At 39.5% G+C, this 26,888-nt stretch overlaps 2 protein-coding genes and 1 long non-coding RNA gene across 4 annotated transcripts in view; 2 read left to right on the top strand and 1 right to left on the bottom strand.

Annotated features, from left to right (window-relative positions):
• dcp1b (decapping mRNA 1B) overlaps positions 1 to 1,219 on the top strand; it is a 10,274-nt gene extending 9,055 nt beyond the window's left edge. Inside the window, 3 exon segments of the mRNA XM_025057249.1 lie at positions 1 to 129; positions 372 to 584; positions 697 to 1,219. The exon segment at positions 1 to 129 is cut by the window's left edge and continues 25 nt beyond it. Of these exon segments, the coding sequence (XP_024913017.1) occupies positions 1 to 129; positions 372 to 584; positions 697 to 777 (423 nt within the window). The 3' untranslated portion in view covers positions 778 to 1,219.
• On the bottom strand, positions 77 to 7,128 carry LOC112487278 (uncharacterized). Of its 2 annotated transcripts, XR_003050224.1 has the most exons (4): positions 5,890 to 7,128; positions 4,717 to 4,853; positions 4,363 to 4,460; positions 77 to 155 (listed from the first exon to the last, which is right to left on the bottom strand). It is a non-coding gene; the product is annotated as an uncharacterized LOC112487278 (long non-coding RNA). The 2 variants fall into 2 exon arrangements; XR_003050225.1 differs by lacking the exon at positions 77 to 155 and having other exon boundaries at positions 2,823 to 4,460.
• Positions 1,291 to 26,888, top strand: part of cacna2d4a (calcium channel, voltage-dependent, alpha 2/delta subunit 4a) — a 70,241-nt gene continuing 44,643 nt past the window's right edge. Inside the window, exons 1-27 of the mRNA XM_025057261.1 lie at positions 1,291 to 4,146; positions 9,047 to 9,252; positions 11,298 to 11,379; positions 12,737 to 12,853; positions 12,967 to 13,026; positions 13,479 to 13,641; positions 13,731 to 13,862; positions 14,265 to 14,325; positions 15,204 to 15,354; positions 16,078 to 16,152; positions 17,040 to 17,129; positions 17,214 to 17,327; positions 17,513 to 17,591; positions 18,343 to 18,476; positions 19,644 to 19,721; positions 19,902 to 19,982; positions 20,248 to 20,322; positions 20,419 to 20,505; positions 20,614 to 20,685; positions 20,786 to 20,847; positions 21,266 to 21,333; positions 21,429 to 21,474; positions 21,576 to 21,673; positions 22,159 to 22,252; positions 22,385 to 22,477; positions 22,859 to 22,986; positions 24,880 to 24,948. Coding sequence (XP_024913029.1) covers positions 9,098 to 9,252; positions 11,298 to 11,379; positions 12,737 to 12,853; positions 12,967 to 13,026; positions 13,479 to 13,641; positions 13,731 to 13,862; positions 14,265 to 14,325; positions 15,204 to 15,354; positions 16,078 to 16,152; positions 17,040 to 17,129; positions 17,214 to 17,327; positions 17,513 to 17,591; positions 18,343 to 18,476; positions 19,644 to 19,721; positions 19,902 to 19,982; positions 20,248 to 20,322; positions 20,419 to 20,505; positions 20,614 to 20,685; positions 20,786 to 20,847; positions 21,266 to 21,333; positions 21,429 to 21,474; positions 21,576 to 21,673; positions 22,159 to 22,252; positions 22,385 to 22,477; positions 22,859 to 22,986; positions 24,880 to 24,948 — 2,464 coding nt within the window. The 5' untranslated portion in view covers positions 1,291 to 4,146; positions 9,047 to 9,097. The remainder of the gene's footprint in view (positions 4,147 to 9,046; positions 9,253 to 11,297; positions 11,380 to 12,736; positions 12,854 to 12,966; positions 13,027 to 13,478; positions 13,642 to 13,730; positions 13,863 to 14,264; positions 14,326 to 15,203; positions 15,355 to 16,077; positions 16,153 to 17,039; positions 17,130 to 17,213; positions 17,328 to 17,512; positions 17,592 to 18,342; positions 18,477 to 19,643; positions 19,722 to 19,901; positions 19,983 to 20,247; positions 20,323 to 20,418; positions 20,506 to 20,613; positions 20,686 to 20,785; positions 20,848 to 21,265; positions 21,334 to 21,428; positions 21,475 to 21,575; positions 21,674 to 22,158; positions 22,253 to 22,384; positions 22,478 to 22,858; positions 22,987 to 24,879; positions 24,949 to 26,888) is intronic.

The raw sequence follows: 26,888 nt of genomic DNA, 5'->3' as shown, positions 1-26,888 counted from the left end.
CGACTCTGTCCGGGATTGCCCCCTCGATTCTTGGCTCCCGCTCAGAGCCAGAGTCCTGGCTCAGTTGTACCTCCAGCTCAAAATCAGATTCCAGCCAATGCAAATCAAAAGGCTGGCCTGCAGTTTCAGGTACGTTCTGTTCTTTAACACATGAACTGTAGAAAAAAGAATGGAAAGCAGAGTTTATAAAAATAATCAGCAGAATAACATACTTTATGGTAGTGGCACATGACATTGTCTGTCATACCTCAACTACACACATAAATCCTAACGGAGAAAGGGGTATAATAGAAAGTATAAGTTAAATATAATAATAACATACTCTTGAGTGTTACTGTGAATGAGTGCTAACACCTCTCCATGTCTTTTAGGTCATCTCTCCCCAGCGAATACCGGCAACTGTTGCCCCCTCCCTGCTCCTTTCTCCCAGTGTGTTCTCTCAAGCGAAGCCCAGCAGTGGTCTGTCAGTGGTTGCCCAGGAGAACTGCCCGGCCCCCCCACTCCTGCCCACTGCCCCTCAACATGAGGAAGCCCAAATTCTGTCCAGATCCCAACTCCAGGCCACGCTGCTGCATCTGATCCAGGTGAAGATGAGTGTTACACAACACTGTGACAAATGGTTTGTTGGCACACACAGACACATTGTACAACACACTGACCTTTGCTTGTGCTTGTGCTTGTGTTTGTGTATTTCAGACTGACAGCTCGTTCCTGGACACCATCCACAAAGCCTACATCAGCTGCTTTACTCCCAGCTCCGGTGCCAAATACCAATGAGTTTACACCCTCAGTATATACACCGCATTCAGAAAAGTGAGGATTATTTTCTCTCTCTCTCTCTCTCTCTCACACACACACACACACACACACACAACCACACAACCCCCTTCCTTAAACACACATACATCCACAGTTTCTCATCAGTAACACGTTAAGGCCGGTCGGTTTGGAAAATAAAAACGTTCCTATATATTGTAAATAATGAGTTACATATGTTTTTATTTTCTAAGTTTCAATTTGTTTCAGGCAGCCAGGATTTAAATCAGAATTTTGACCTTTGAGTCAGAATCAATAACGTAGATAAAGATTGGAACTTAAATGTCATTTAAAAAAACTGAAGAAAAGTCTGAATTCTTACGTTGATCTCTTTTAAAATAAACATATCTAAACAGGCACAACATTTAGTCATAATTTGGCTCTAAAAGTTGTAATTCTGAGCGAAAAAAAATTACTAATTCTAAATTTCTGAGAAAGACAATCCTGACAAACTTTGAATCTCTTTGGATTTAAATTTAGTGTTCTGAGAAAGACAATCTGACAAACTTTGAATCTCTTTGGATTTCATTTACAAAAAAAAAGTACAACTTCTGAAAAAAATGGGAATCAAGTAAGAATTTGTTTTATTAAAAAAATGAATAACCACTTAGATTTGTCACTCCTCCACTATAATGAAAGTTTTATTCAGAGGTAAATGAAGCCTTTGCTGTACTTCACTCTCTGTCTTATTTCTGTCTTGGACAAACTGACGTCTCCTTAATGAGACTTGACCAAGTGGAGCAGATGTCTTTTTTTGTTTTAATTTTTCTAGATTTTATTTTAGAGTTTCTAAGTTCTAAGTATTTTCTGTATCACCAGCATCAAACCCAAACCAGCAAACTACTTGAAGATAAAACAGCATATAAGGCACAAGAACATGTTTAAACTTGAGCTTGTTAAACATGTCCATTGGTTATTTTTGTTACATTAACTTTTCTACCGGAGGAAGTCTGTAAAAGATGTGATGTGTGTTGACCTTGTTGAAATAGTATCATACATTGGGGTTGTAAACGGTTCAAATCACTAATATTTGTCGGACTTTAAAGTTAATGTTAGTATTTGAGTAGTCAAGAATTTGGTGTCACTGTTTTCTAAAGCAGAGTATGAAGAATGGAAACACACCTTTATGACAGCCACGGTTAACGCTGAGGACACACTAAGATTTTTTTTTTTTTTTTAATTTTACCCATCATTTCCTGCTGGGCCATGTCGGCACTAGTCTGCAAAAGTTAATTGAAATTAGCATGGCTAGTTAGCACAAAAGTCTTAGTGTGTGTGAGGGGAAGACCGGAACAGCCTTCTTCTTTACTTTTACACCAATTTCTTCTCTGCTTTGACTTTGTATATATTTCCACATCAGTCTAAAATGTCAAAAAAAAATCCTAGTAAAAGAAAAAGGAATCACAGGAGCGCATCAGTCTGCACTACCTCACAGAGACCCAGTTTAAAGGTGTAACTGTGTTTTTACAGTTGCGTTGCAGATTATCTTGTGCAATCAGACAGTTTATATAGGATACTTAGCCAATTATGTATAATTCAGGAATTTACAGGATTATTAACCTTTAACCTTTACGACACCTAACTTGTGTGGTGCTACAATACCAACAGCAAATATATTTTTTAGGGGGGTTTTAAAGCAATACAAAAATGCAAAAAAAAGTTCTGTGAAACTGTAGGTGTTTATGTCTGTGAAGGTTCTCAGTCGTCTTAGGTTTCAAGAAATCTTCGCCTGGTCAGGTGGTTACTTCTGAACCTCGTATTGACGTGCAGAAGCTACCAAATGGTACAAACAGAACATTTTCCCTATTTTCCTACTGAAGAATAAATATTGTACATTGTCACCACGGTGCAAAGCAGCAGCATGTTAAACTACATCTTCACTGACAGTTACAAATTTGTAGTAAACCATGAGATGTCAGTCTAAAGTGTTGGTGTCGACTGTTTTGATTTCTTTATCAAAGACAGTTTGCTTTTTACAGAAACAGGAATATATTTTTGATTGGATATTAAATGTGGTCAAATTGCCTCTGTTGTCTCTTGTGCTTTTTTGAATTATCTGCTTTTAATCCACTAATGAAACAAATCACATTGACAGTGCAATTAAACTCTAATGTCAGGTCATGGGTTTATGTGAACATAAAACCAATGCTAATTGGTTTGGGGTTTTTTTCACTGCAGGCCATATTTAAAGACCTTAACTACCCTGGAAGCAGAATGATTTCTTTGTTTGTATATCTATGTTTTTCCAATTGCAAATGTGCCTCTGATCGCTGCTCAAACATGGTTTACCCTAGAGAGGCTTCATTCTAACACCTTCTCCTACATGAAAACAGTTAACGATATTAATTTTACAATAAATAAAAAAACTTACATATTGACATTCAAATTCTGCAGAGTATTTTTTACAATTAGTATTTCATGAAACCATGTGCACGCTTTATGGAATATAATCAACATTCCTGCAGTATAGTTATTATATTGCTCTTTAATATTATACTATTTGTCATTTTAGAAGATTATTTTTTTTGATTAATGATTAATCATGATTCTCTGCAGTCAGAATTAATTATGATTAATCATGATTAAGACACTGCTACCCTGTGATTAATCAGATTAAACATTTTATCAGTAGAGTGGCAGGTAGTGCACCAAGGAGCTCACCCTAAAAACGGACCAGGAAATAAATGGCTTGGCTTTTTCTGCTGTTGTCATACTGCGTGCTCCATGCACGCACCTAATCTTTGCAACAATGACAGAGTATTTAGGCACTTGAGTAAAAGTTCATTGTTACCAGTATGTATTATCAAAACCCCTTATTGTCTGTATGGACCAAATATATAGTATATAAAAAAATTTAACAAATTTAATGTTAGTTTATTTTTATGTAAACAGCAACCTACATTAGGATTATTTTGACTAATTTTGGGCTAATGTCATTGATGATCTGTAATGTAACATGCTGAACATCCACACACTCACAAAACCTGAAGGTTCCAGATCATTGGTTTAGCTGATGGAGCTAAAAGTAAAGGCTGACTATTAGCTCTGGCTTGGACAATCAATAGCTTTGTGTGTGTATGTGTGAGTAAGACACCCTGGTAGGCGGTCCGTTTGTACAGGGTCGTTGGGTCGACAGTCTGGACCACTATTGTTGCAACAGTATAACTGTGCTCTCTGTGTCTGGGAGTTGTCAGAAATATTAGAGCACCACCCTCAGAATGTTCTCATCATTTTTGGTTTTGTCAGATTGGAGTTCGGACCTGGCACTGTTCTAAATTTTGAGAAAATTCTTTAATGTCATCAAGACTATTTTGCTTCAAAGATCTACAGGTAAGAACACCGCATGCTTTTCTACCTCATCACTTCTTTTATACAACATATACAGTATATTTGAATAACAAAAGCATGTCTTGCTCAAGGGCCCCACTTAAGAAACAGTAAAAAAAAATATATAATGAAAATTATAATACATATTGTTTTACTCAATTTATATCACAAATAATCATAAATTAGAAAATGAGAAGAGTGGAAGTCGAGCATACCTACCACATATACCTGTAGAAGGTAATCTGGGTCTTTGCCCATGTACACGCAGACCCCTTTAATGATGCACACTCGTCCAGCATCTACAGTACATCATCACACTGAAAAGACACAGCATCTTCATTTAACAACATTGATTGGTATAAACTGTCCAAGGGTGCAGTTCTTTTCTAAAGTTTCCTATCATTGTGTGAGCCTAGCTGTGCACTCCATGGTGATAGAAGATGAGGAAATACAGAAACATAACATTGATACAACTAATGCATTAATAGTAGAAGGGTAAAAATCTAAATTAATTCCAAAAAAAGATGGGTTTTTTTAACATTTCTTGAACTGTAGGAGCCCTGCATCGCTCACTTTAGGGATATGTGTGGTCATTCTTTTGACCACCTCCTCCTCTCCTGTAGGAGAGCCTTGTCAGATAATCTGAGTGAAGGTCCAGCTGAGACAGGAACTTGGATTGAAGTGGTGATTCTCTTAAATTCAGTGTTGAACTGAAGAAGCACAGAGGATACAGGTAGAATGTCAACATTACAAATAAACCAGAGCAAGACAGTCAAAGAGGGAGATGAAAACTAAATGCACCATCGAAATTCAAAAGACGATGGAAAACTGCTGTCGAAATAAATTCATAGGTCTTTAAACACAAGGACTAACTAGCTTTTTTAGAATGGAAATACTTAGCAGAGTACAACAGATAATTATTTTCAAATACAATCAAATATAATAAAAAAATATAATTAACATCCCTCCATCCATCCATTTTCATCCGCTTATCCATTACCGGGTCGCGGGGGCAGCAGTCGCCACCCAAATCACATTGCTCTGTACCAACCCCCTTAAACCTTCCTGCGGGTGGTGAGTCCACTGGAAGGTACCAACTGCCCTAACCGTGATCTGAACTGAGGTTCCACACCAATGACAGAGACACTGCCTCTGGGCCAAAGCGCCACTATATAATTAACAATTAATCAATATTTAATCAATACCTCGCACTTTTTTAAAGGTAAAGTATCTCAAGGTAAGTAAAGATTTAAAGAAACGTGAGATTATTTACTTTTATAGAACCTTTTAAATATGTAACACATGCAAATAGACAGTGAACCTGTGACAGAACATATTTAGTATCAGTCACAAACCACGCAAATCAAAACAATTACAAATTACAACAAATCCACTAAGCAAAGGTGCAAGATGTATTTATTTTAATTACACTTTCTGGACACAATGGCAAGATGTATACATTTTAATTACACTTTCTGGACACAATGGCAAGATGAAAACTAAAACCGTGAGCCTTGGTAGCGGGCCCGGAAGCTGTGGGCTCCGGCAGAGGAACAAATACTGAACTGACGCTTAATGTCGCCATCAATTAGCACTAGCAGGTGACAGCAAACGCTCCCCATGATGTAATGCAAACACACAAACATAGCTAGATATTCACGGAAAGTTGTAACTGTTACATTTAAAATCAGTGGACTGTCGCCTAACTCCCTCGAACAGGGGCATTTACACGTTTGAAGAACTTACTTTTCCAGAGTTTGCACCGGTGACTTCTTGCCGAAGAAAATTGAAATTTTTCCACAATGTTCGCGGTTTTTATTTGGGTCTTTTTTTTTTAACTGGCGCATTAGCGCTACCTTGTGTTCCGGAGGGATTAACGACGCTCCATGGCGACATCGAGACTTGATTCGTATGCTTTATGCTAAAAACAAAATTCAAGAGCAATATATTTTATTTCTAATCAACCAAAATATATCGAATATGCTTTGTTTTAAAGAAAAATAATTAATGGTCATATAAAACGATTTGTAAGACTTGCCTCAAGGTAAATTCATTTGAGAATGAATTGTGTTACAGGGGAAATCCAGAAGCAAAATTAAAATCTGTGAACACTATTAGATGTTGAGAATGAAAGGACAGATGAAATGTCATAAACTGTTAACAGATTATCAACATATCCCTAGCAGTAATTTATTATTTTATTTGTTTCAACTATAACACAATGGTACAAACTAAACTACGGCTTTTATTTTTTTAAAAGTACTTAAATAAAATATTTTTTGCACATAATTGTCCATAATTGTGACCATGTCAAGAGAAGTGTATCCATTTGGCTGGTTATAGTAAATAAACTTTTGGAGATTATTTCACATTTACAGTGAAGAGCTGCTCTGCGTTTTCCAGTCCACGTGACTTGACTGGTCTGAGGCTGAGGGTTCATCTCCATCAGCACTGATCTGGGTCAGTGGGGGAGGAGGAGCTGGGGGAGATACAGCTGTTACACACTGCTGGTGGTCGTTGTGTGGATGGATGTAGATATGGTACACAGTACATCAGGCAGCAGTGTGTTTCTCTGAGTTTCTGCTACTCTTCGTCTGTTATTAATCTGAAGTCTTTCTTCATCCGCAGCAGCGCGGAGGCTTTGTGCTCCAGATTGTTTTACTCCATTTACATTTCTATAACAGCATGAACAGATGTTTTACTCCCTCTCTCTCCCTTTAGTGGTGCTGTGTGTGATATGTAGTTAAATGTGATTTAATGGTCCCTGCAGCAGACAGACCATTTGTGTCTTAGCTTCATGTTGTGACTGTCATAAACTCATTAAAATAGCATTTTGGTTACATATTGTGCACCCATACAACAACCCACTCACACTAAAGCATTTATAAACAGAATTAACACTGTAAATCATCCTGTTTGTAATAGCAGAAATAAGTATAAATTGTAAATAATATTGGCAAAAATGTAACTAACATAAGCTTATCCCAACCATAACCATATAGAAATAGCTTTATGTTAAAAAATATTACAAATTACTCAATATTTAAAATAGCCAAAATGTACATATGGCTTCCCCAGAAATAGCTAAAGTTGTTTAAGAAAAATAATGAGAGATAATCAATAACTTTTTATAATTGAATTGGAAATATAACTTAAATCTAATTTTAACCTTTTTTAAAATAAGTTAAGATTTTAAACATACATTTAATAAAAATATGTTTTTTATCCTTTAAAATCTTATTTCTACTTTCAAGCTGTTTTTTATTTTAAATATAAATTAATTTAAACAGTTATTATTGGAAGTGTTGACTGCACAGGCGCGTGTGTGAGGCTTTAAATCTCTTTACTTCAACCCGTCGTCTCCTTCCTTATCTACCTGTCAGTGATTCTATGACTTAATGTGAATGAGTGCAGAGCTGTGAAGTGCAGAGCAGGGGAGGGAGACGGAGGAGGATAGGAGGAAAGGAAAGATGGGTCAAGAGAGACATCAGGTCAAAGAGCAGTAAAAGAGTGAGAAGGGCAAGAGGAGCGGGAGAGAGCGATAGAGTCTGTGTTGATATGTGAGAGAGAGAGAGAGAGAAAGAAGAAGAGAGTGAGGAGGGGTTTAATCCTGCCTGGATTATGGTATAAACTGGTGCCAGAGAGCAGGAGGAGATGTGCTAGAAAGAGAGAGGAAGTCCCACTATCCCTGCGTACAGTACATCACTCCAACCATCTGACTCTCCATCCGGTGCTGTGTGGTTTTGGCATCAGGAGCAGGAGGACGTGAGGTCAGTGGATTGGATGAGAGACAAAATCTGTATTTCAGCGGGAAGTATTTCAAGAATGTTTCTTTCTTGGTCCTGTCTTTGTTGAAACACATGGACTAACAAGGACTACACACTACACCGAGGACAGAAGTTGACCAGGACAGTCCCGGAGTCTTCCATAAATCCAGGTGTCAGCTGAAGGTGGGAAGGAGAGAGATGGATGATGGGAGGACACGGAGTAGGATTAAGAGTTGCAGAAAGGGAGGTGTAGGAGCATGGAGATAATTTGTTTTGACTCCTGGTGTGAAGAAGTGAACTTTGACATTGAAGACAACTGCCTTCTACTCAGCGATCACCTGCTCAGCTGACGTCAACTCATCACCTGACAACTTTTAATCGCTCAAAGAAAAATTTTATATTTCTCACATGCCTCAAAGGAATTACTTCCAAGTTTTGACCACATGACACAGTGAGTACTGTACAAATACACATTCTGTTGATCACGGACATTTCTAAAGTTTTTACTCACGGTCATTACTTGTTCGCTTCTTACTCCCATGAGCATTAGTCACTTTTGGGACCAAATGTCACTTAATTGGTCCCAAAACTATTATTTATTTATTGCAAATATTTTGTCTTTGTTTGTCACTGCAGGACAGGCAGACAATTAAATACCCTTCTGCTAGGTGGCAGCAGATGGCTATTAAAACTAGAAGAAAAAAATCTGAGCTCTTGAAGAAGATCTTTGTGTGTGTCTTTCTTCAATTCCTGCCAGTATATCAGCGTTGTCTTCAACTAAACAGGCCATTTAAACTAGAAGATTATTTTATTTTATTACACACACTTTTTGTTAGATTTTTGTTTGGTGTTGTACCGTGGCTCAAAAAAGGTCGGGAAACACTGAGGTAGAGTATCAAAGACAGTGTTGGGAAACACGTGCCCTGGTTCTTGAGTTGAATAAATGCCCAGAACATCAAGAAATACTGTACATTTAGCTCCACTACTTGTTGTTCCTTCATCTTTCTTCTGCTTCCTTTCTGCAGCTGTGTTAACTTGTTCCAGGTTTCATGAACTCCCGTCCATCTGTGTTTGCACTGTAGACTGAGCACCTAAAACTCAATTTGCTTCGTCCTCATTACATCCCTTTCTTTCAGAGGCAGCATGCAGAAACCACTGGACTGATGCAACTGTGAGCAGCTGCAGGGATGAACCGCCGGAGTCCAGGGAACACCGGGAATACCATTAAATGGGACAGAAGTCGGCTGCAGAGAGGGAGTGTGTTGATGATGCTGTTGTGGATTATCCTCTCCAGTTCTCTGGTCCTGATGACTGACGGACAGATGAAGATCCCACCAGAAACGTGAGTAAAGACCGGGTCAGGAGCCACATGTAGAACACACTCTTATTTTGAAGAATTTTAGTCAGAGTTTTTGTCTGTTTCAATTTGCATATATAGTATGTAGAAAATGTCCAAAAGTTGGCTGTTGTTTTAATTTTTTTAAATGTGGAGGTCATATTGTCACAGTAAAGAGTACTAATGTACTGAATAACTACAATAAAATCAAATCAGGAAAGATATTGCCTCATAAATTTGGAAAACAATTGAAAACCACTGACTTACAGTAAGTATGGCCCTCTTGTGGTAAAAAACAACAACATCGATTTAAGTCTTAATTAAAACATGAGCTCTTTTTGGCAGATCATTTTCATATATATCTGTGAAACCAAATCTCACGTGGATGAGTCAACATTTTATCTCATGACTTCACACATCAACATATGGACCATATGGGCTCCTGCAGAGGAGCGCTCGCCGCCAAACCATTTTACAGCTTGTCTGCAGCTACGTTCGTTATTTCTTTATTTGCCTTTGTTTAATGTTAATTCTGTTATCTTTGACAAATGGGTTTTAGATAAAAACAAACAAACAAACTGCCATGGTCAGACTTGTCAACAAACATCCCCCTTGATTGAAAACACCAACAGATCAATTTGGTGCTGTCACTACCCAGTGGTCTGTCAACTGTTGATCTGAGTGTTTTCATGTGGAAGTCACTGACACTGAAAGACACACAGACCTGTCTTGATCTAAAATGTCGGCAAAAACACTGTTCTGTTCTAATGCAAACCCTGGGTCCCATAAGAAAGAAACCATGTCATTTATTCTGCAGTGAATCTGATCAAAATCTATTTCTTCCAACTTTAAAATGATTTCGACCTTGTGAGACGTAATAAAACAGACCGTACGCATCAACAAGTTAGCATCAACCGTCCAGTTTTCGGGTTCCGACAGTCCGAGCTCTTCACATGCAGCAGGCTGACCGACTCCCTGTCGCTGAAGGCCATCTGTCACATCCTGGCTACTCTCTCACCTCCCTTTACTTCACCTTAGCTACGTCAACATGAAGGACTTATTGAATTACCTCATTCACTATCACTGAACATCCAGTATCTCCTGTGACCGAGCAGCCTATCAGACTTTACGATAATCTGATTTAAACATGACTACATGTCATATATGTAACTATAACTATACATACAACATACATATACAGTAGGTGTAATAAGTGAAGCTCAGTATGAATTTTTGTTTTTTATTACTATTTACAAAATACCAGTGTACAATAAAATTGTAGTTTACTAAATAAAATAAATCAAATGCGAATAAGCATATTGTCATTCACAAAACTCAACAATCTAATGTAATAATGTTTGGTTTGCAAAAAACAATAAGGTACTATTTTAGTGTGATTTGCAGGTATAAGCAGTGTATTTCCTTCAAGTGATACTTCAGACTTGAAGTACTCACTAGATCAGTGATTCCCAACCGTGGAAAATTATCCAATTTCACTTAATTGGTCTGAAAACTATTATTTATTTATTGCATATAATTTTTCTTTATTCGTCAAAGCATGAAAGGCAGAACAATTAAATTCTCTTCTGCTAGGTGGCAGCAGAAGGTTATGAAAAAAAAAAGATAATCAGATCTGTTTAAGAAGATCCTTGTGAGTGACTTTCTTCAATTCCTGCCAGTATATCAGCGTTGTCTTCAACTAAACAGGAGGAGATTTTAGTCAATTATGAGGTCATTTAAACTGGAAGATTATTATTATATTTTCATTTTGTTTGGTGCTGTGCCATAGGCTTTTTCCTGATGATATAGTATATGTGGCTCAAAAAAGGTTGGGAAACACTGCACTAGATGACGACAATATATTTAAGCAGCGGTTACAAATAACCTTGTATGATCAACTCTGATGTCTGTAAGACATTAAAATAAACAAATGTGTATTATATATATATGTATGTACATATATACACATAAATATAAAGAAAGTTTAGAACCAGTTATATTTGTCCATCATCACTGAAGTTCTTCATGTGTTTCTTCATGTTTGTGTCCAGAGTGCAGCAGTGGGCCACGTCCTTCGGTAAAGAGATTAACGCTCTTTCTGCCAGATACTCCGGAGCTAAACTCCTGCAGAAGGTACAGTAGGAGACGATTCACAGTGTTGTTTTATATTAGAGATAACAAGTCCTGAACACAGCAGACTGAGACAGACTGGATTAGTCTCTGCTCTCCCTCCCCTCGACAACGACAACAAACACTCAAACACACTCGTTTTTTTTTTCCAAATACTGCTGTTTCAGTTATGGTTCAGGAAGAAGTTATCACTAAAAATGATCGTGTTCTTTCTCTGATCCTGTCTTTTTAAAATATAAATAAATCACTTTCATCAGTTCAAAGAAGATTTCGTGTTTGCAAGCGTGGCTGGTAATAATTAGAATGTGCTCCTCCTCTATTTTCTCCCTCTCCCACACACACACACACACACACACACACACACACACACACTCTGCAGGACCACTCTGTAGAATCCCTCGCAGCCCCGTTCACCATCTGTCACAAACATTCTCACCAACACAGACCGTGTTAAAAATTCTTTTTATTTCATCTCATCACTTCTACAGTTTGTCACAGTGGTAATGTACAGTTGAGAAGGAACTTATTTTTCTGTATTAATTTTTTGTTTCAACTGTTTCTCCAATGCTTTTTTAATGTAAATTTTATATCCCAGTTTTTGAAGATCGACTTGATGATTTCATATATAGATTGGTGATTGTAGATGCAGCTAACCACTAAATGTTTGGTCAAGAAAAAACTAAAGCAACTTCGGTTGCCATGGCACCTCGTCATAGCTGTAGCGACATCATCAGTCACAGTAAATATTTCATTAACATAATCGTCCTGTCTGACTTCCTCCTTATCTGTAGAATATTGACCTATTGTCCTGGGTGAATGTGATGTCACAGTGAAAAAGACTGTAGTCTGACTGTTATCAGGGTTAAGGCTGTTTACTGTTGGCTCCAGAAACACGTGATTGTAGATGCAGCTAACCACTAAATGTTTGGTCAAGAAAAAACTAAAGCAACTTCGGTTGCCATGGCACCTCGTCATAGCTGTAGCGACATCATCAGTCACAGTAAATATTTCATTAACATAATCGTCCTGTCTGACTTCCTCCTTATCTGTAGAATATTGACCTATTGTCCTGGGTGAATGTGATGTCACAGTGAAAAAGACTGTAGTCTGACTGTTATCATGGCTGTTTACTGTTGGCTCCAGAAACACTCTTTATTACCCTATCTCTGTTTGTTCTCCCTCATCTGGTCTGCTGTCGCCACTACAGGAAATTAAACATTACAGATATTTCAGTCCTGATCTTCTACATACATTTTTTAATATGTCCACCCTAATACTTCAGTGATTGTATGTAAATCTCTGTGACATAAATGCAATAGAGTAAATTATGGACTCACAGTAAAACTTTGTCTCTTTGAAGAAATACAAGGACATCGAGGGCATGATAAAGATAGAGGAGGTGGACGGAGAGGAACTGGTGAAGAAGTTTGCGGAGGAGATGGAGCGAATGCTGGGGAGAAAAATGGAGTCTGTGAAGGTAAAAAAAAAAAGAAAAAAGAAAAAGAAAATTACCCAAAGCTTGTGTGATGTTTATGGAGCTTCTGTCCGATGGATTTTATTAATGTAAACTCTGTTGGTGTTTTATCTCAGAGGTTGGCAGAAGCAGCTGAAGACGCCGATTATTACCACGAGTACAATGAAACACTGGAGGTATGTTACTGCAGCGTGACATTTGCATCAGTTTGCGATTGTTGTTCAGTGTAAAGAAAAATGTGATTCAGCACATTGGCAACTGCATTGAGTATAAATACAGTATTTTCTGGACTATAATTTGCACTAGTGCCCTCTATTGGCTGTCAGTGTGGAAAAAAAGATCCTGTAAATGTTCAGTGGTACAGGAGTAGCAGATACTGGTACACAAGCCTAGAGTTCCCTCTAGCGGGTGTCTGTGTGAAAATAACGTGAAATTATATATTTTAATATATAAGTCGCACCTGAGTATAAGTCGCAAACCCAGCCAAAGGATGAAATAAGTGCAACTTATATTCTGGAAAATACGGTAACCTGAAACAAACCATGAAGAGATCATGAGGGTGATTCATTCTTTCTCGTTTGAGATTTCTACAGTCATCATCATCACCTGTTTTTTTCTCCTTCTCTAGTTTGATTATTATAACTCCATGCTCATCAACACCATGGATGAGGATGGGAACCCGGTGCCTCTGGGAGGAGAGTTTCCTCTGGAGGAGAACGAACACTTCAGTTCACTTCTGGTTAACACACAAATGAGTAACATACAAGTCCCGACTAATGTCTACAACAAAGGTGACACAAACCTGCAGGAACCAACCAACGCCTGATTCCCTGATATCCACACCTGTACTTCATTCTCTTGTTCTATTCTCTTCTTTCAGATCCAGACATCGTGAATGGCGTCTACATGTCTGAGGCTCTGAACGACCTGTTCGTCGAAAACTTCCAGAAAGATCCAACGCTCACCTGGCAGTACTTTGGCAGTTCCACAGGCTTTTTCAGGCTCTACCCAGGCATGTGTGTCACCCACACATCACTCACTTCACATGCACTTTTTTTCATCTGCCGTGGAGGAGTGGTGCAGCAGCCAAACATGAGACTGACACGGCAGCTGCCAGTGCAGGAGAATGTTGGTCAAACGTGATGATTCAGACTTCAGACTCAGCAGCAGCGCTGCGGCTAATGAGCCTCTGCGTGTGTGTGTGTGTGTGTGTGAGGACTAATTATCTGAGGATTTGTGACACAGCTTGTTTTACTCGTCTGCTCTCTCATTCATTACTCCTGGTTTGACAGCTTGCTGCCATCCATCCCCACCATCCATTTGCTCCTCTACTCATCCATCCATCCGCCCCGTTGGATAAGCAGGAGTTCTGCAGTCACCATCAAATGCTCCTGTGTCTTTTCTCTTACTGCAGGGATCCAGTGGACTCCAGATGAGAATGGTGTGGTCACCTTCGACTGCAGAAACAGAAACTGGTATGTCTGTGTTCATCAACTACTTCTGTGTTTCCCAAACTGGGGATCGGGCCCCCTCAGAGGGCGCAGAATAAAGGCAAAATAAAGATCAATGTTAGGGATTTCTGATATCCAATATGCCAGTATTGTCCAAACACTTAATTTCTGATTCCGATATCAACCGATACAGACCTGGTGATATTTATCTGCATACAGTCCCCTGCTTATTTACATAGATTAAATACATGAGCTGCAATGCGTTCTGCATACAGTCCCCTGCTTATTTGCATAGATTAAATACATGAGCTGCAATGCTGCCATCTAGTGACTTTAACTTTACTATACAGCCGTTTATCCCCAAAACTGTTTTTAGGGCACACATCATTTTGTGAAACGGGTCGGGTCTTTATTATCAGAGGGAAAACCGATAGTGATTCTTACAGATACTACATACTCATGCTAATATCAGGGGGGTAGTTATTGCACAATCCATTTCTGTATTTTCTGTGAGCTTGTAATTAGAGCAGCTAAGAGAAACATTGCCAGCAGTGTGTTTATTTCTCCAGCTGGCTGCAGTGTTGAACCAGCAGCAAAAACAGACGCATTTGAAAATAGACATTTAGGTTTGTCAGCTGTGAAGTGTCTGTGGTTTGTTTGACAGAATAGAAGCCGTCACTGTGCTGCGATACAGAAAGGCAGCAGCTTCACTGAATTAATCCAGACATAATTTACTTAAATACCTTTGTCACTGTTTAATATCCTTAATGAAAAGGCCAGTCAAGTAAAGCCTGAGCTGGATTATCTCCCCTCTCCTCAAGTCCCTCTGAGAACCACAGGGAATATTTCACACCGGGGGACGTTTGACCCTCTAAAAAGTCTAAAAACTGTCTCTCCTGTAGGTACATCCAAGCTGCCACGTCTCCCAAAGACGTGGTGATTGTGGTGGACGTCAGTGGCAGCATGAAGGGCCTGAGGCTGACCATAGCCAAACACACCATCAACACCATCCTGGACACCCTGGGAGAAAATGACTTTGTCAACATCATTGCGGTGAGTCTGCACACACACACACACACACACACGCGAGTGGTCTGCTCACCAGAGTGTCTCTAAACCCTGAAGAGCGTGACACAGACGGATTAACCTTAATGCCTGAACACGTCCACTAAAACAACACACACATACAAACAAATGGACACACAAATATATATATGTTAAAGGAAGCAGGAAACACTCCAATTGTTATTGTTGTTATTGCAGAATGTTGTAAATGCCCCAGCAGGGGGGTGTAGTGGTGCAGTGGTAGGACCATGAAGGCCCCACCTTGTTTCCACATCCCAGGTTGGGTTGCATCAGGAAGGGAATCTGGTATAAAACCTTTAACCAAATCACTGTGCAGTCTGAAGGAACTCTTCTGGGGTCTATGGTATGATGTCATCCCGAATGTGGTGCTTGTAACTTGGCTAGAGTTGTGGGTTTGATACCACATAGTCCCCAAAGCCCACATTTGGTCGAGTTGTACAAAATGTATAAATAATATAACAATAATATAATGCGGCGACAGCTGTAAGTCTTCATCCTCTTCGTAGTATATTCAAATAGTGGGCCGTGGGCCACATGTGGCCCAGTTTTTTTCATAAGTGACTAGACCTGCTATAGTCTTTATTAAATAGATAGATAGATAGATAGATAGATAGATAGATGGATGGATGGATGGATGGATGGATGGATGGATGGATGGACCTGTTCTCCCTGCTTTGTTGCTCTCCACAGTACAGCGACTACGTCCGTTACGTGGAGCCCTGTTTCAAGGGCACTCTGGTTCAAGCCGACCTGGACAACAGAGAGGTAACGAGTGCTTGCCTGTGAACGTAGGCTCACGGGCTAATTAATGTACTTAACCTCCGCTCACCTATTAATCGTTAAGCTCTGATCTCGCTGATCCACCAAAGGCATATGCCGTCAGATTATGGTTGTAACACCAGTCTGGACCTGTGTCTGGTATCCTGGTTGGTAAACAGTTTGTTTTATACACTTTGATGAAACTGCAGCGAAAATATCATTCAATACGCCAACATCTGCACAGTGTGTGTGTTACTGTATGTGTTGGATGTTTGCCCTACTTTCTCTTCCCTTCATACAGTCCCAGATCAGGTAAGGTGGCCGGATGCTGACAGTTTTTTAAGTAGGACACATGACTTTTCAGCGAAGGGATTTGATTGGCTGGAAGCCTTAAGAGACACACTGTAACAGAATGGGCTTACAGATGTTGGCTGACACACTTAGGCTTGAACTCCTGTGTTAAACACACACACACACACACATTCAGAGGGTCATGTTTTATTTCATGTTTTGTTGTCGCTGCTTTCCATAAAATCCAGTAGACGAAGGGATGAAAACATTCATTATTTTTAACAGCTACAAAGTGTTCATTTCTTGTTTTATTTCTCCGGTATTAATCAAGTCGTTTTATGCTTGTTACCTTTTATTGTCGCCGCAAAGCCCTTTTATTTTCCTCTCATTTTTAAGAGAGTAATAATAATTATTATGAATTGCCCTCTGGTGGTGAGGCAAAGTGTAGGAGTCATACAGGTGGATAATAAAATCAATTCCTTTCACTCTAAATCTTCTGGTGACTATTATATAAACCAGTGACCTCCAGTGACCTCCAGTGACCTCCAGTGACCTCCAGTGACCTTCAGTGACCTCCTGACATCTGTGTCTTGTTTTTTCAGCATTTTAAGCTACTGGTTGAAGAACTCCACGTCAAAGGAGAAGGCAAAGTGAAAAAAGCCATGAAAGAATCTTTCAAGATCCTCAACGAGGTGCCACACCAGCCTCAGACGCTGTAATGAACTTCGACCTTTTTTTAATGGTCTTAAATGGTTCTCTTCTGTATGTGCCTCCAGGCTGCCGCCCTGGGTCAGGGCAGCTTGTGTAACCAGGCCATCATGCTGATTACGGACGGAGCCATGGAGGACTACCAGGATGTTTTTGAAAAGTTTAACTGGCCAGATCGGAGGGTATGACACCAACTATGACATCATCAGCATAGATGAAGTTTGGTCCAAATATACAGTAGATGGTGTTTTATTGTTGTTTGCTAGCAAAGCAACGGTGTTACTAAGATCATTTATTTTTTCCAATTTAAGTAGAAATCCATGTCTGAATCTGTCCTTTAGTTTATGTTGTGTTTGATTCTCTGCAGGTCCGTGTGTTCACGTATCTGATTGGACGAGAGATGACCTTTGCTGAAAATGTCAAATGGATCGCCTGCAACAACAAGGGTAAAAATATTATTTTAAAAAAATTGTATCAATTAATTTGTTTCTCATCCAAATTGTGTATTTTAATATAGACTATTATTCAAAAGCTCTACGTACTCCGTGTTTAACAACTGACGCTGTTGTTATTTAAAAAAGAAACTGAGAATCAATTCATTTGTTTCTCAGCCAAATTGTGTATTTTAATATGACTATTATTCAAAACCTCTCCGTACTCCGTGTTTAACAACTGACGCTGCATCAGGCTGGGTGTCAGGTGCTGCCCTCTTGTGAGTAATGTGGGATCCTGCAGCAGCCCAAGCCCTGAAAAATAATCGCTTAATCCCACCGTGATTACATCAGAAACCTCGGACTAAATACCTGATTATAAACACGGCTACACCGTAGACACAATGCTGCCCCGAAAATATCATATTTGTGTGTTTGTGTGTGAGAGTGTGCGTAACTCAAAACAGGTGCTCGCCCTTCTGTTGCAGTAACTGGCAGCTGCAAACAGCAAACTGTAACAATCAGAGAAATTCTTATTATTGAAATAGTAATCTAGAAATGGAAGTACTCCTACAGCAATTTATGGAAGTGTTTACAATAACTACTTATAAAAACATTGACATAATATTAAGAAAAAATATATTTTTATGTGGCAGCACTTCAGTAACATTAATAAGACAATTATTACTGTATTTATTCATGTATTTTACCATGTGGTAAATTACATACAGTCAGGTACACATAGTACTACTTGTGTTCTCCCCAGGCTACTACACGCATGTTTCCACACTGGCGGACGTTCAAGAAAACGTGATGGAGTACCTACATGTTCTCAGCAGGCCAATGGTCATCAACCATGATCATGACATCATATGGACAGAGGCCTACATGGACAGTGTGGTCAGTGTCTCTGTAAAGTTATTGTTTCAATGTCTTTCCCTTTTTTTTTTTTGTCAAACAGGACTGTCCTGCAGTAGATGGACCATCACTACACACTGACTTTAATTAGTTTAGTTCTTAAAACCATTAAAAGGTTACTAAGAAAAAAAGTTCTAAAAAGTACTGCCCTGATCTACTGTTGTTGTACAACTTCACCGCCCAGGGGAAATGTCTGTATTGATTATTCTAATCTCCATTTCTTCATCCACGCCATGTTTGACCGATGATTTCACCGTCACTGTGTACATTTTGACTTTCCTTCATCCCCACCAGTTGCCAAACTTAGAGAAGGTAATCAAGCTGATGTCTTTGTACCTCTGACTCTGCCAGCAATTTAATTAGAATTAAATTAGAACTCTGATTCACCCAGTCGATGTCTGTAGTGTTAAAAAGCACCGTTAGCCTAGCAGCTCACCCCCCCAGTGACCTGAAGTAGCCTTCCAATTCTTAGTTAGAAACCTTGTCCTGACACAGCTGCCTTTGATTAGAAATGCAATTCTAACAAATTGCTCTTAGAAAGTGCAAAAAACACAAGTAATCAGTAGTTATTACAGCAGTTATTACAACAGGTATTACAGCAGTTATTACTTCAGTTATAACAGCAGTTATTATAATAGTTATTTGTGGCTGCTTGTTTTGGAGAAGGAGAGGAGCAACAGGGAACAACTTGTTTCCTGTGTGTTCTGTCGTTGAAGTACTCTACAAATTGCCTCTTAACTCTCTGGCTCTGCCATCCTTTCATTTCCTTCTGTCAAGAAAAGCTCTTGAACAGAACACACTTTTAGATCTTAGATTTTAGAAACAGAAATACTCATCACTGAGAAGATCTTATTTTCCTTTCATCCTATTTTTAAGCTTTAAATGTGATTTGAAAATGATGAAATATTTAATTCACAGTTTGTTTGTTTTGATCTTTTTTATCTATTTTAATTGCTCCCAGAATTCTTCCAGTTGATTGTCAGAGCAATAGGTTGTCTCAACATCTGTCTTAAAGATTTGTGGATAGAATGTTGATAGAATCTTTTTTTTTCTGCAATTAAAGTCACTCCGTTGATGTTTATTGTCTTCTGTCTTCGTTTGAAGAAAGTGATTGATTTTCTCGTTCTGTGTGTGTGTGTGTGTGTCCAGTTGTTCAACACTCAGGCTCAGAGCCTGCTCCTGATGACCTCAGTGGCCATGCCAGTGTTCAGCAAGAAGAAAGAGACTGTAAGACCTACTGTTGTTATTTATTTTTAACTACAAGAGCTGAATCAGCGTACCTCCCTCCTGAAGCAGGTTCTCCAGTTCACGCTGCCAATAACTGGAGAGTCTTAATTTCCTGAAGGTGTGAATGTGAGTGTGAATCTGATCCCAGTCATTCTTTAAACCCTGTTTTCTGACCTGTAGCTGTCTCACGGAATTCTCTTGGGTGTGGTTGGAACCGACGTGGCTGTGAGAGAACTGATGAGATTAGCTCCGAGATACAAGGTACTGATCATTACTGTGATCCAACCACAACCAAAGTGACCTCTGCTTTGACCAAAGTAAACAGTTGCTCAGAGCACCTCAGTGGTAACTTGGCAGCTGGTGGACTCGAACCTGAAACCTTCCGGACCCAGGTCCACTTCCTTAACCACCAAGCCACCGCTGCCAGAAACAGACTTGCCGTTAAATAATAAATGAATTAAAATGATATCATTTTTTAACTTTTAGGTTTTGGTGCTGAGCCTAATTTTCCTCGTCTTTGTTTCAGCTTGGTGTCCATGGTTACGCCTACCTCATCACAAACAACGGCTACATCCTGTCCCACCCTGACTTAAGACCCCTGGTACATACAAATGAGCAATAAACTGCTGCATTAGTGACTGTATTTTCTTTGGACAGTTCTTTATCTGTGTGTTGATTTTTTTTATTTGTTTCACAGTACAAAGAAGGGAAGAAGCTCAAGCCCAAACCCAACTACAACAGTGTGGATCTGTCTGAGGTGGAGTGGGAAGACACGGAGGAGAAAGTGAGAGAGAGAAACGCCAGCATAGACGTTTGTTTGGATTTGCAGCATAAATGTTTTTATAACTTATGACAAATGAGCTGATGAGTGTGTGATGTCTCTGTGTTTCAGCTGAGAACAGCAATGGTCAAAGGAGACACTGGAACTTTAGCTCTAGATGTGAAGGCGACGGTAGATAAAGGAGTGAGTACCTCGTCGAGTACTACCATTCAGTGGTACTTTACTAAAGATATCTTGTCTTTATCAACTGCATTTATGATTTTTTTTTTTTTGTCCCTCACAGACGAGGGTACTCTTCCTGAGGAACGATTACTTCCACACTGACATCAATGAGACACCATTCAGGTGTGAAACCAGTTTACAGTCATACAGTAAATGTCTCACATGTAATTTGATATAATTAATAATATTAAAAATAATACATTTTATAGGTTCACTTTGAGCCACTCAGGAGATCAAAAACATGTTTGGTCTCCTGAGTGGTTATTGCTAAATAATGTCACCTATGAGTTCTCAGAATATACAGCAGGGGGCGCCTACCATAGGGCCAAAATGTTTCTGGACAGCCACCTTGGTGGGGCGGACATAAAATTTAATAAACATCACATTTTTGTCTATTATAATTTGATGTGTCCAGCCCTGGGTTGAATTGGACAGTTCGGCGGGCCAGTTTTGGCCCACGGGCTGCCAGTTGAGAATCACTGGTGTATATATATATATATAAGCCAAACTAATCTTTTTTATTCTATTTTTTTTTTTTTAGTCTTGGTATAGTGTTAACACAAGGACATGGAGAGTACATATTTAAAGGAAATGTCTCTGTTGAAGAAGGTAAATATGTTCATGTTTATCCATCGCCATGGTTTTATGTCTCTCTGTCTCTGGTGACATGTTTTGGGGTTTTTTTTTTTTCAACTTTCTTTAAGGTCTCCATGACTTGATGGCTCCTGATCTGACTATTGCTAATGACTGGTGAGTGTTTCCCTCTCTGTACCAGCTTGCTACTCCAACCAAATCAAAATGCAGTATTTGTTTACCCACACGCTCCATCCCTGTGTTTGTTTGTGTGACAGGACATACTGTGAGACAGACATTGACCCCGCGCACCGCAAGCTGAGCCAACTGCAAGCTGTCATTCGATACTTCTCTGGCAAAGAACCAGACCTGGAGTGTGAGTGGACACTTCAGTCTCAGCACATCATATCTTTGCACTGGAACCTTTGGTTTTTTTATTAACAAGAACAGTTTGTGTGTTTATACAGGAAGAGAAAAACTGCTCTCACACCCTCACACCCTCACACCCTCACTCACTCACTCACTCACTCACTCACTCACTCACTCACTCACTCACTCACTCACCCACGTAACAAAACAGGCAACTGTTCAGAGCTCACAGCGCCGCAGCCATTTGTTTGTTTTTCTTGTGTTTTATTTTTAGAGCCAATTAAAATGAAAAGTGTGAGTGTCCAAATGTGGCCGTGCATCGTAATGGAGTTTTAATTAAAATTTATTTTCACACCAAAAGTGCAAATTCATATACAAGCAGCAGATAATCGCCCTAATGAATCAGCCCATTCATACTCAATCACCTCTGCATCTCATTAGTGCAGAGCACAGTGTGATGTTTTTTCTCCTCCTGCTGTTTCCTCTCCACAGGTGACATGCATTTGTTACAGCAGACGCTCTTTGATGCTGTGGTCACAGCTCCGATGGAGGCCTACTGGACTGCACTCATGCTCAACGCTTCGGGGTGAATATGATTGCATGCTGAACTCCCAGAGTGGTCTGGTGTGGAGTTATTTTTATTTTTCAATTAATTTTATCTCCCCCATCTCTCTCTCCCCTCCTCCATCTCCTCCTTCCATTTCCTTCTGCTTCTCAGTATGGATGAGGGGATCGAGACGGCGTTCCTGGGAACCCGTTCAGGCCTGACGAGATTCCAGCGGTACGCTGGTGTTGAGAAACGGGTCGGCAGGTATGGGGAATAGGATCTGCCTGCACGTTTGGCATCTTCATCTGCAACATAAATGTGACATAGCTGCTGATTTATAACTGCCACAACAGAGGAAAAAGAGTAAAATTACATGCAATGTGTAAGGTCACCCTCTTGTGGTCAGTTAAGGAGCTGTAACGTCACTGATTGACAAATAATGAGCAAAAACAAAAAATATAATTTATTTTCCTAATATTTTTTGATAAAAAAAATATGTTAAACCTTATTAATAATGCTGTTCTTTAACATAGAAAGTCTAATTGAGATCAAATATATTTTTGGCCATGAGGGGCCAGTAGAAGCAACCCACAGACATGAGCAGTAATGATGTTTTCTAACGTTATCTGCTTCTTCTCATCCAAGGTCTTTCCTCACCCCCAAAGACAATGAGAATATGTTCACACTGGATCACTTCCCACTGTGGTACCGCAGAGCAGCGGAGAACCCACCTGGACAGTTTCTGTACTACATGCCCAGACCAGATACTAAAGGTAAACGAGACATTCAAACAAACAAACAAAGAGGAAAGTAAGAAAAGAAATTAAAAACCCACAACTTTCCCACAGTTACAATATCATTGTCTTTGTGTCATACTGAAAGATCATTAACTCCTGACTCACATTTTCTGCAGATGTTGTCGTCGTATTTATCATCACAGCCTACTAACCCCTAACTTTGTTTTTGTTCTTCTTGAAAAATGAGGACGTAAGAAGGAAAAGTCAGTAAATTTGATCACCAGCTAATTTTCTTATCGATCTCTTCTGGAGTGAAAATACTTTTTTTAGTTAATTTAGTAACTAACATATACTTAGAGGACGCCTGTGGCACCAAGACAAGACTGGAAGTTGGAAATAATCTTGTTATAACGCAATATGAAGCTGATAATGTGGTTATTTCTTAATATGAAGCGGTGAAGAAAAGTTGAAATTGGATATACTGCAGATGAGTTTGAAGCTAGTTTAAAGTTTTTTAAAGTTTCTGCTCACTCTGAAAAGGCCATTAAATATGATATGTGGTTTTTGTAATGCTTCATCAGTGCACTGTTGTAAACATCAAGTCACTGTTTTCTACTGCAGTGTTTCCCAACCTTTTTTGAGCCACGGCACAAACGTATATATCATAACCCAGCTAGTTTAAATGACTAGTATAAGAATATATAAACAAAAAGTATATGTACTGAAATATAATTATCTTCTTAGTTAAATGACCTCAAATCTTGGCCTGTTTAGTTGAAGACAACGCTGATATGGTGGCAGGAATTGAAGAAAGACACTCACAAAGATCTTCTTCAACAGCTCTGATTATCTGATTATCTATTCTGGTTTTCATAACCATCTGCTGCCACCATATTTTTTTAATTATCCACTGCACACCTAAAGCTCTCTCACGGCACAGTGGTTGGGAATCACTGTTTTCTAATGATTAGCCTAATGAAAAAGCAGAGTGTGTTGTGTTCAGATGTGCACAGGGGTTATGAGGTTCACTATAGCTCCATCCCGAGAGCAAAGGATGTGAAGCAGCAAACAGAGGAGGGTAAGAGAGAACGGGAGGAGGCAGAGGTGATGAATGAGGAAGAGGAGGAGGAGGAGAAAAAGGAGGAGGGTATAGGACAACTGCTACTAATACTTGGCATGACTCCTCTTCTTGTTCATCCTTGTCAGGACATTAGGGAACGCATGAGCCGTGCAGCCGCTGTGTTCGCCATTCAATTCCGATTTTTTTTTTTAATATTTAATTTTTTGGCGTTTTCTCATCCATCTCTTTCTTTTTAATGCATGAGCATGGAATTAATTTACATTACAATATTGATCCCACAACAACCACTGTGCAGAAGCCAATAAATCATCCCAAATAATTCATTCGATACAATACAAAGTACCACGACTGTTCCACTCTCAGGGTAATAAATAACCACTAATAGAAGCCATATTTCACACAGAGAATCCCTCTGTTATAACTGTATTAGATGATTACCTCTTGTAATCTCACTTACGTAAGGCCTAAACTGATAATCTGGCTGGAATCTGCAGCTCGGCGACAGTTGGCATCTGCTGGCGTGGGGGCTGTGAATAGACTCGCCGACAGACCAAGCATGACTTCATTAAATATTGCTTTCTCCCATCCAAGTAAATCTGTTATGCACATATTTCCAACACATTTTGGCGCTGCTGCACAAACACGTCAGCTGTCGCTTCGATGTGTAACACAATACATTCAACCGGAGCCATTTCTCATGTGTGTGTGTGTGTGTGTGTGTCCTTTTTCATGGTTCTGTGCACGCCTTGAAGACACAGTAGATACATTTGTGTTTGTGTGTCGTGCACGTGTGAAGTCGTGTGATGTTTCTCTGTGTTTTTGCTAATGTACCTTTGTCGCTCTCACAGCGGGAAGGATTGTGATCGCCACCACTGCTGTCACCGTGACTGTGCGCAAGAAAACCGCCATCGCTGGAGGTAGGATGGGATTGATTTTTTTTTTTTTCACCTTCAGCACGCACACAGTGTCACAGGCTACAGTCACCTGGCACTTCCTGTTGTCTCTCACCTTTGGTATTTGGTTGTCTCTGTGTTGAATTATTGAATTTTTAGATTGAGTGCAGTGTATAAAATCAAATGAAATATCATTTCGAAAAACATCATCAACATGGAGATTTTTTTTGCTTTCAATGTTCATGAAGTGGGCCGAATTGAACCCCCCGAGGGGCTGATTTTGGCCCGCGGGCTGTATATTTGACACTGCTGATTTATACTGTCTGGCATCTGGCTTGTCCTTCTAGGTAGCAATGTGCTGTTTCTATCCACTGGCAAGATTATTAATGTGCATAAACTCAAGGTACTGGAGTGTAAGGCTTTGCTGTGGAACTTTTGAAAAAATACAAAATATTGTCCGTGAATATGTACAAAAAAAAAAAAAAAAAAAAACCAGGAGAGAACAGAACTTCCCAGAATCTGGATAGGAGACAGGGAACGACAGTAATCTGCCTGAAGTAAGAGCAGGGAGACAGACAGGGAACAGCTGTATTACCGTTAATAATGATCATGATTAGTGTTGAGTATGATGGCAGATCTGGAGCCTGTAGCTCTGGAGGCAAAGAAACCTGGGAAAAATGAGGACAGAAAGGGAGAGAGAGAGAGAGAGAGAGAGGGAGTGAAAAGTTAATGACATGTAGTAGTGTTATTTGGATGTATGTATAAATCTATAGGGACAGAGAGTCGTCAACAGGAGGTGTACAGCCTTATAATTAACAGGTAGCTCTGGACCCTCTGGCCATTATCATGGAGCTATGCAGCAATACTGTACTGCACTGTACAGTACTCTACTGTACTGTGCTATGCTGCCCTGTATTATACAATACTAGATAATACTCTACCATACAATGCAATCTAATACTGCACTATTCTATACTATAATCAAGTCAAGTCAAACCACGTTTTCTTCACAAACGTAAGATTTGCGATACCACGCTATATTACACTATACTATGGTATATCTTGCTATGCTGTATAAAATGCTATGGCAAAGTTATGAACGCACCGTATTTTCCAGACTATAAGTCGCACCAGTACCAATGAATCCCATTACTGTATTTTTCTAAATGTAAGTTGCTTTGGAGTATAAGTCGCACCAGTGCCCTCTAGCAGCTGTAAGGAATCCCATTACTGTATTTTTCTAAATATAAGTCGCACCAGCCAAAAAATTAAAAATGAAGAAGAAAAACATACATACGTCTCTCCAAAGTATAGATCACAACAACCAGCAAGAGTGCCCTCTAGTGAATCTCCGTGTGAAAACAACAAACTGTGAAATGATATCTTCTGATATCTAAGTCGCATCTGTGTGAAATAATATCTTCTGATATCTAAGTCGCATCTGAGTATAAGTCACAAAAGGATGAAAAAAAAGCAACTTAAAGTCCTGAAAATCTGGTACTTATTTTCCATCAGTGTAGTTCGAAGTCCTGAAAATACGGTACTTATTTTCCATCAGTGTAGTTCGTGTAGACCTGAAGAGGTTTCTAACAGCTGCATCCCCTCAGTGAGAGAAGACATCCTCAGTAAATGACAAGAACAGCTCTGCATTTATTCACGCCTCACACCCACATGACTCACTCTCGGGTTCAACCTCTGACATGGTTCCTTTTACTGTTAAATACTGTGCATCTCTCTCTGAGCGGTCACACCTGCCACCTTCGCCCTGCACAAGCCTTTCTGACTGTTATTCTCTTGACCGTGTGAAGGCTTTTACTTCTCGGCCCTTTGCTCTTCATCTGTTCATAGCTGAATAGCCGTAGCTTCCTTGCTGCTTCTTCAACGTGAGATCAAATACTTCAAAGCTGTCTTGCTTTCACACACTCTAGTCTAGTGTCCTAACCTACGGCATCAGTCTACATGTG

This window comes from Cynoglossus semilaevis, chromosome 8 (assembly GCF_000523025.1).
Source record: "Cynoglossus semilaevis isolate Cse_v1.0 chromosome 8, Cse_v1.0, whole genome shotgun sequence".
Lineage (NCBI taxonomy): Eukaryota > Metazoa > Chordata > Actinopteri > Pleuronectiformes > Cynoglossidae > Cynoglossus > Cynoglossus semilaevis.
The sequence above is the reverse complement of the archived record's forward strand: the minus strand, read 5'-3'. Positions and strand labels throughout refer to the sequence as shown.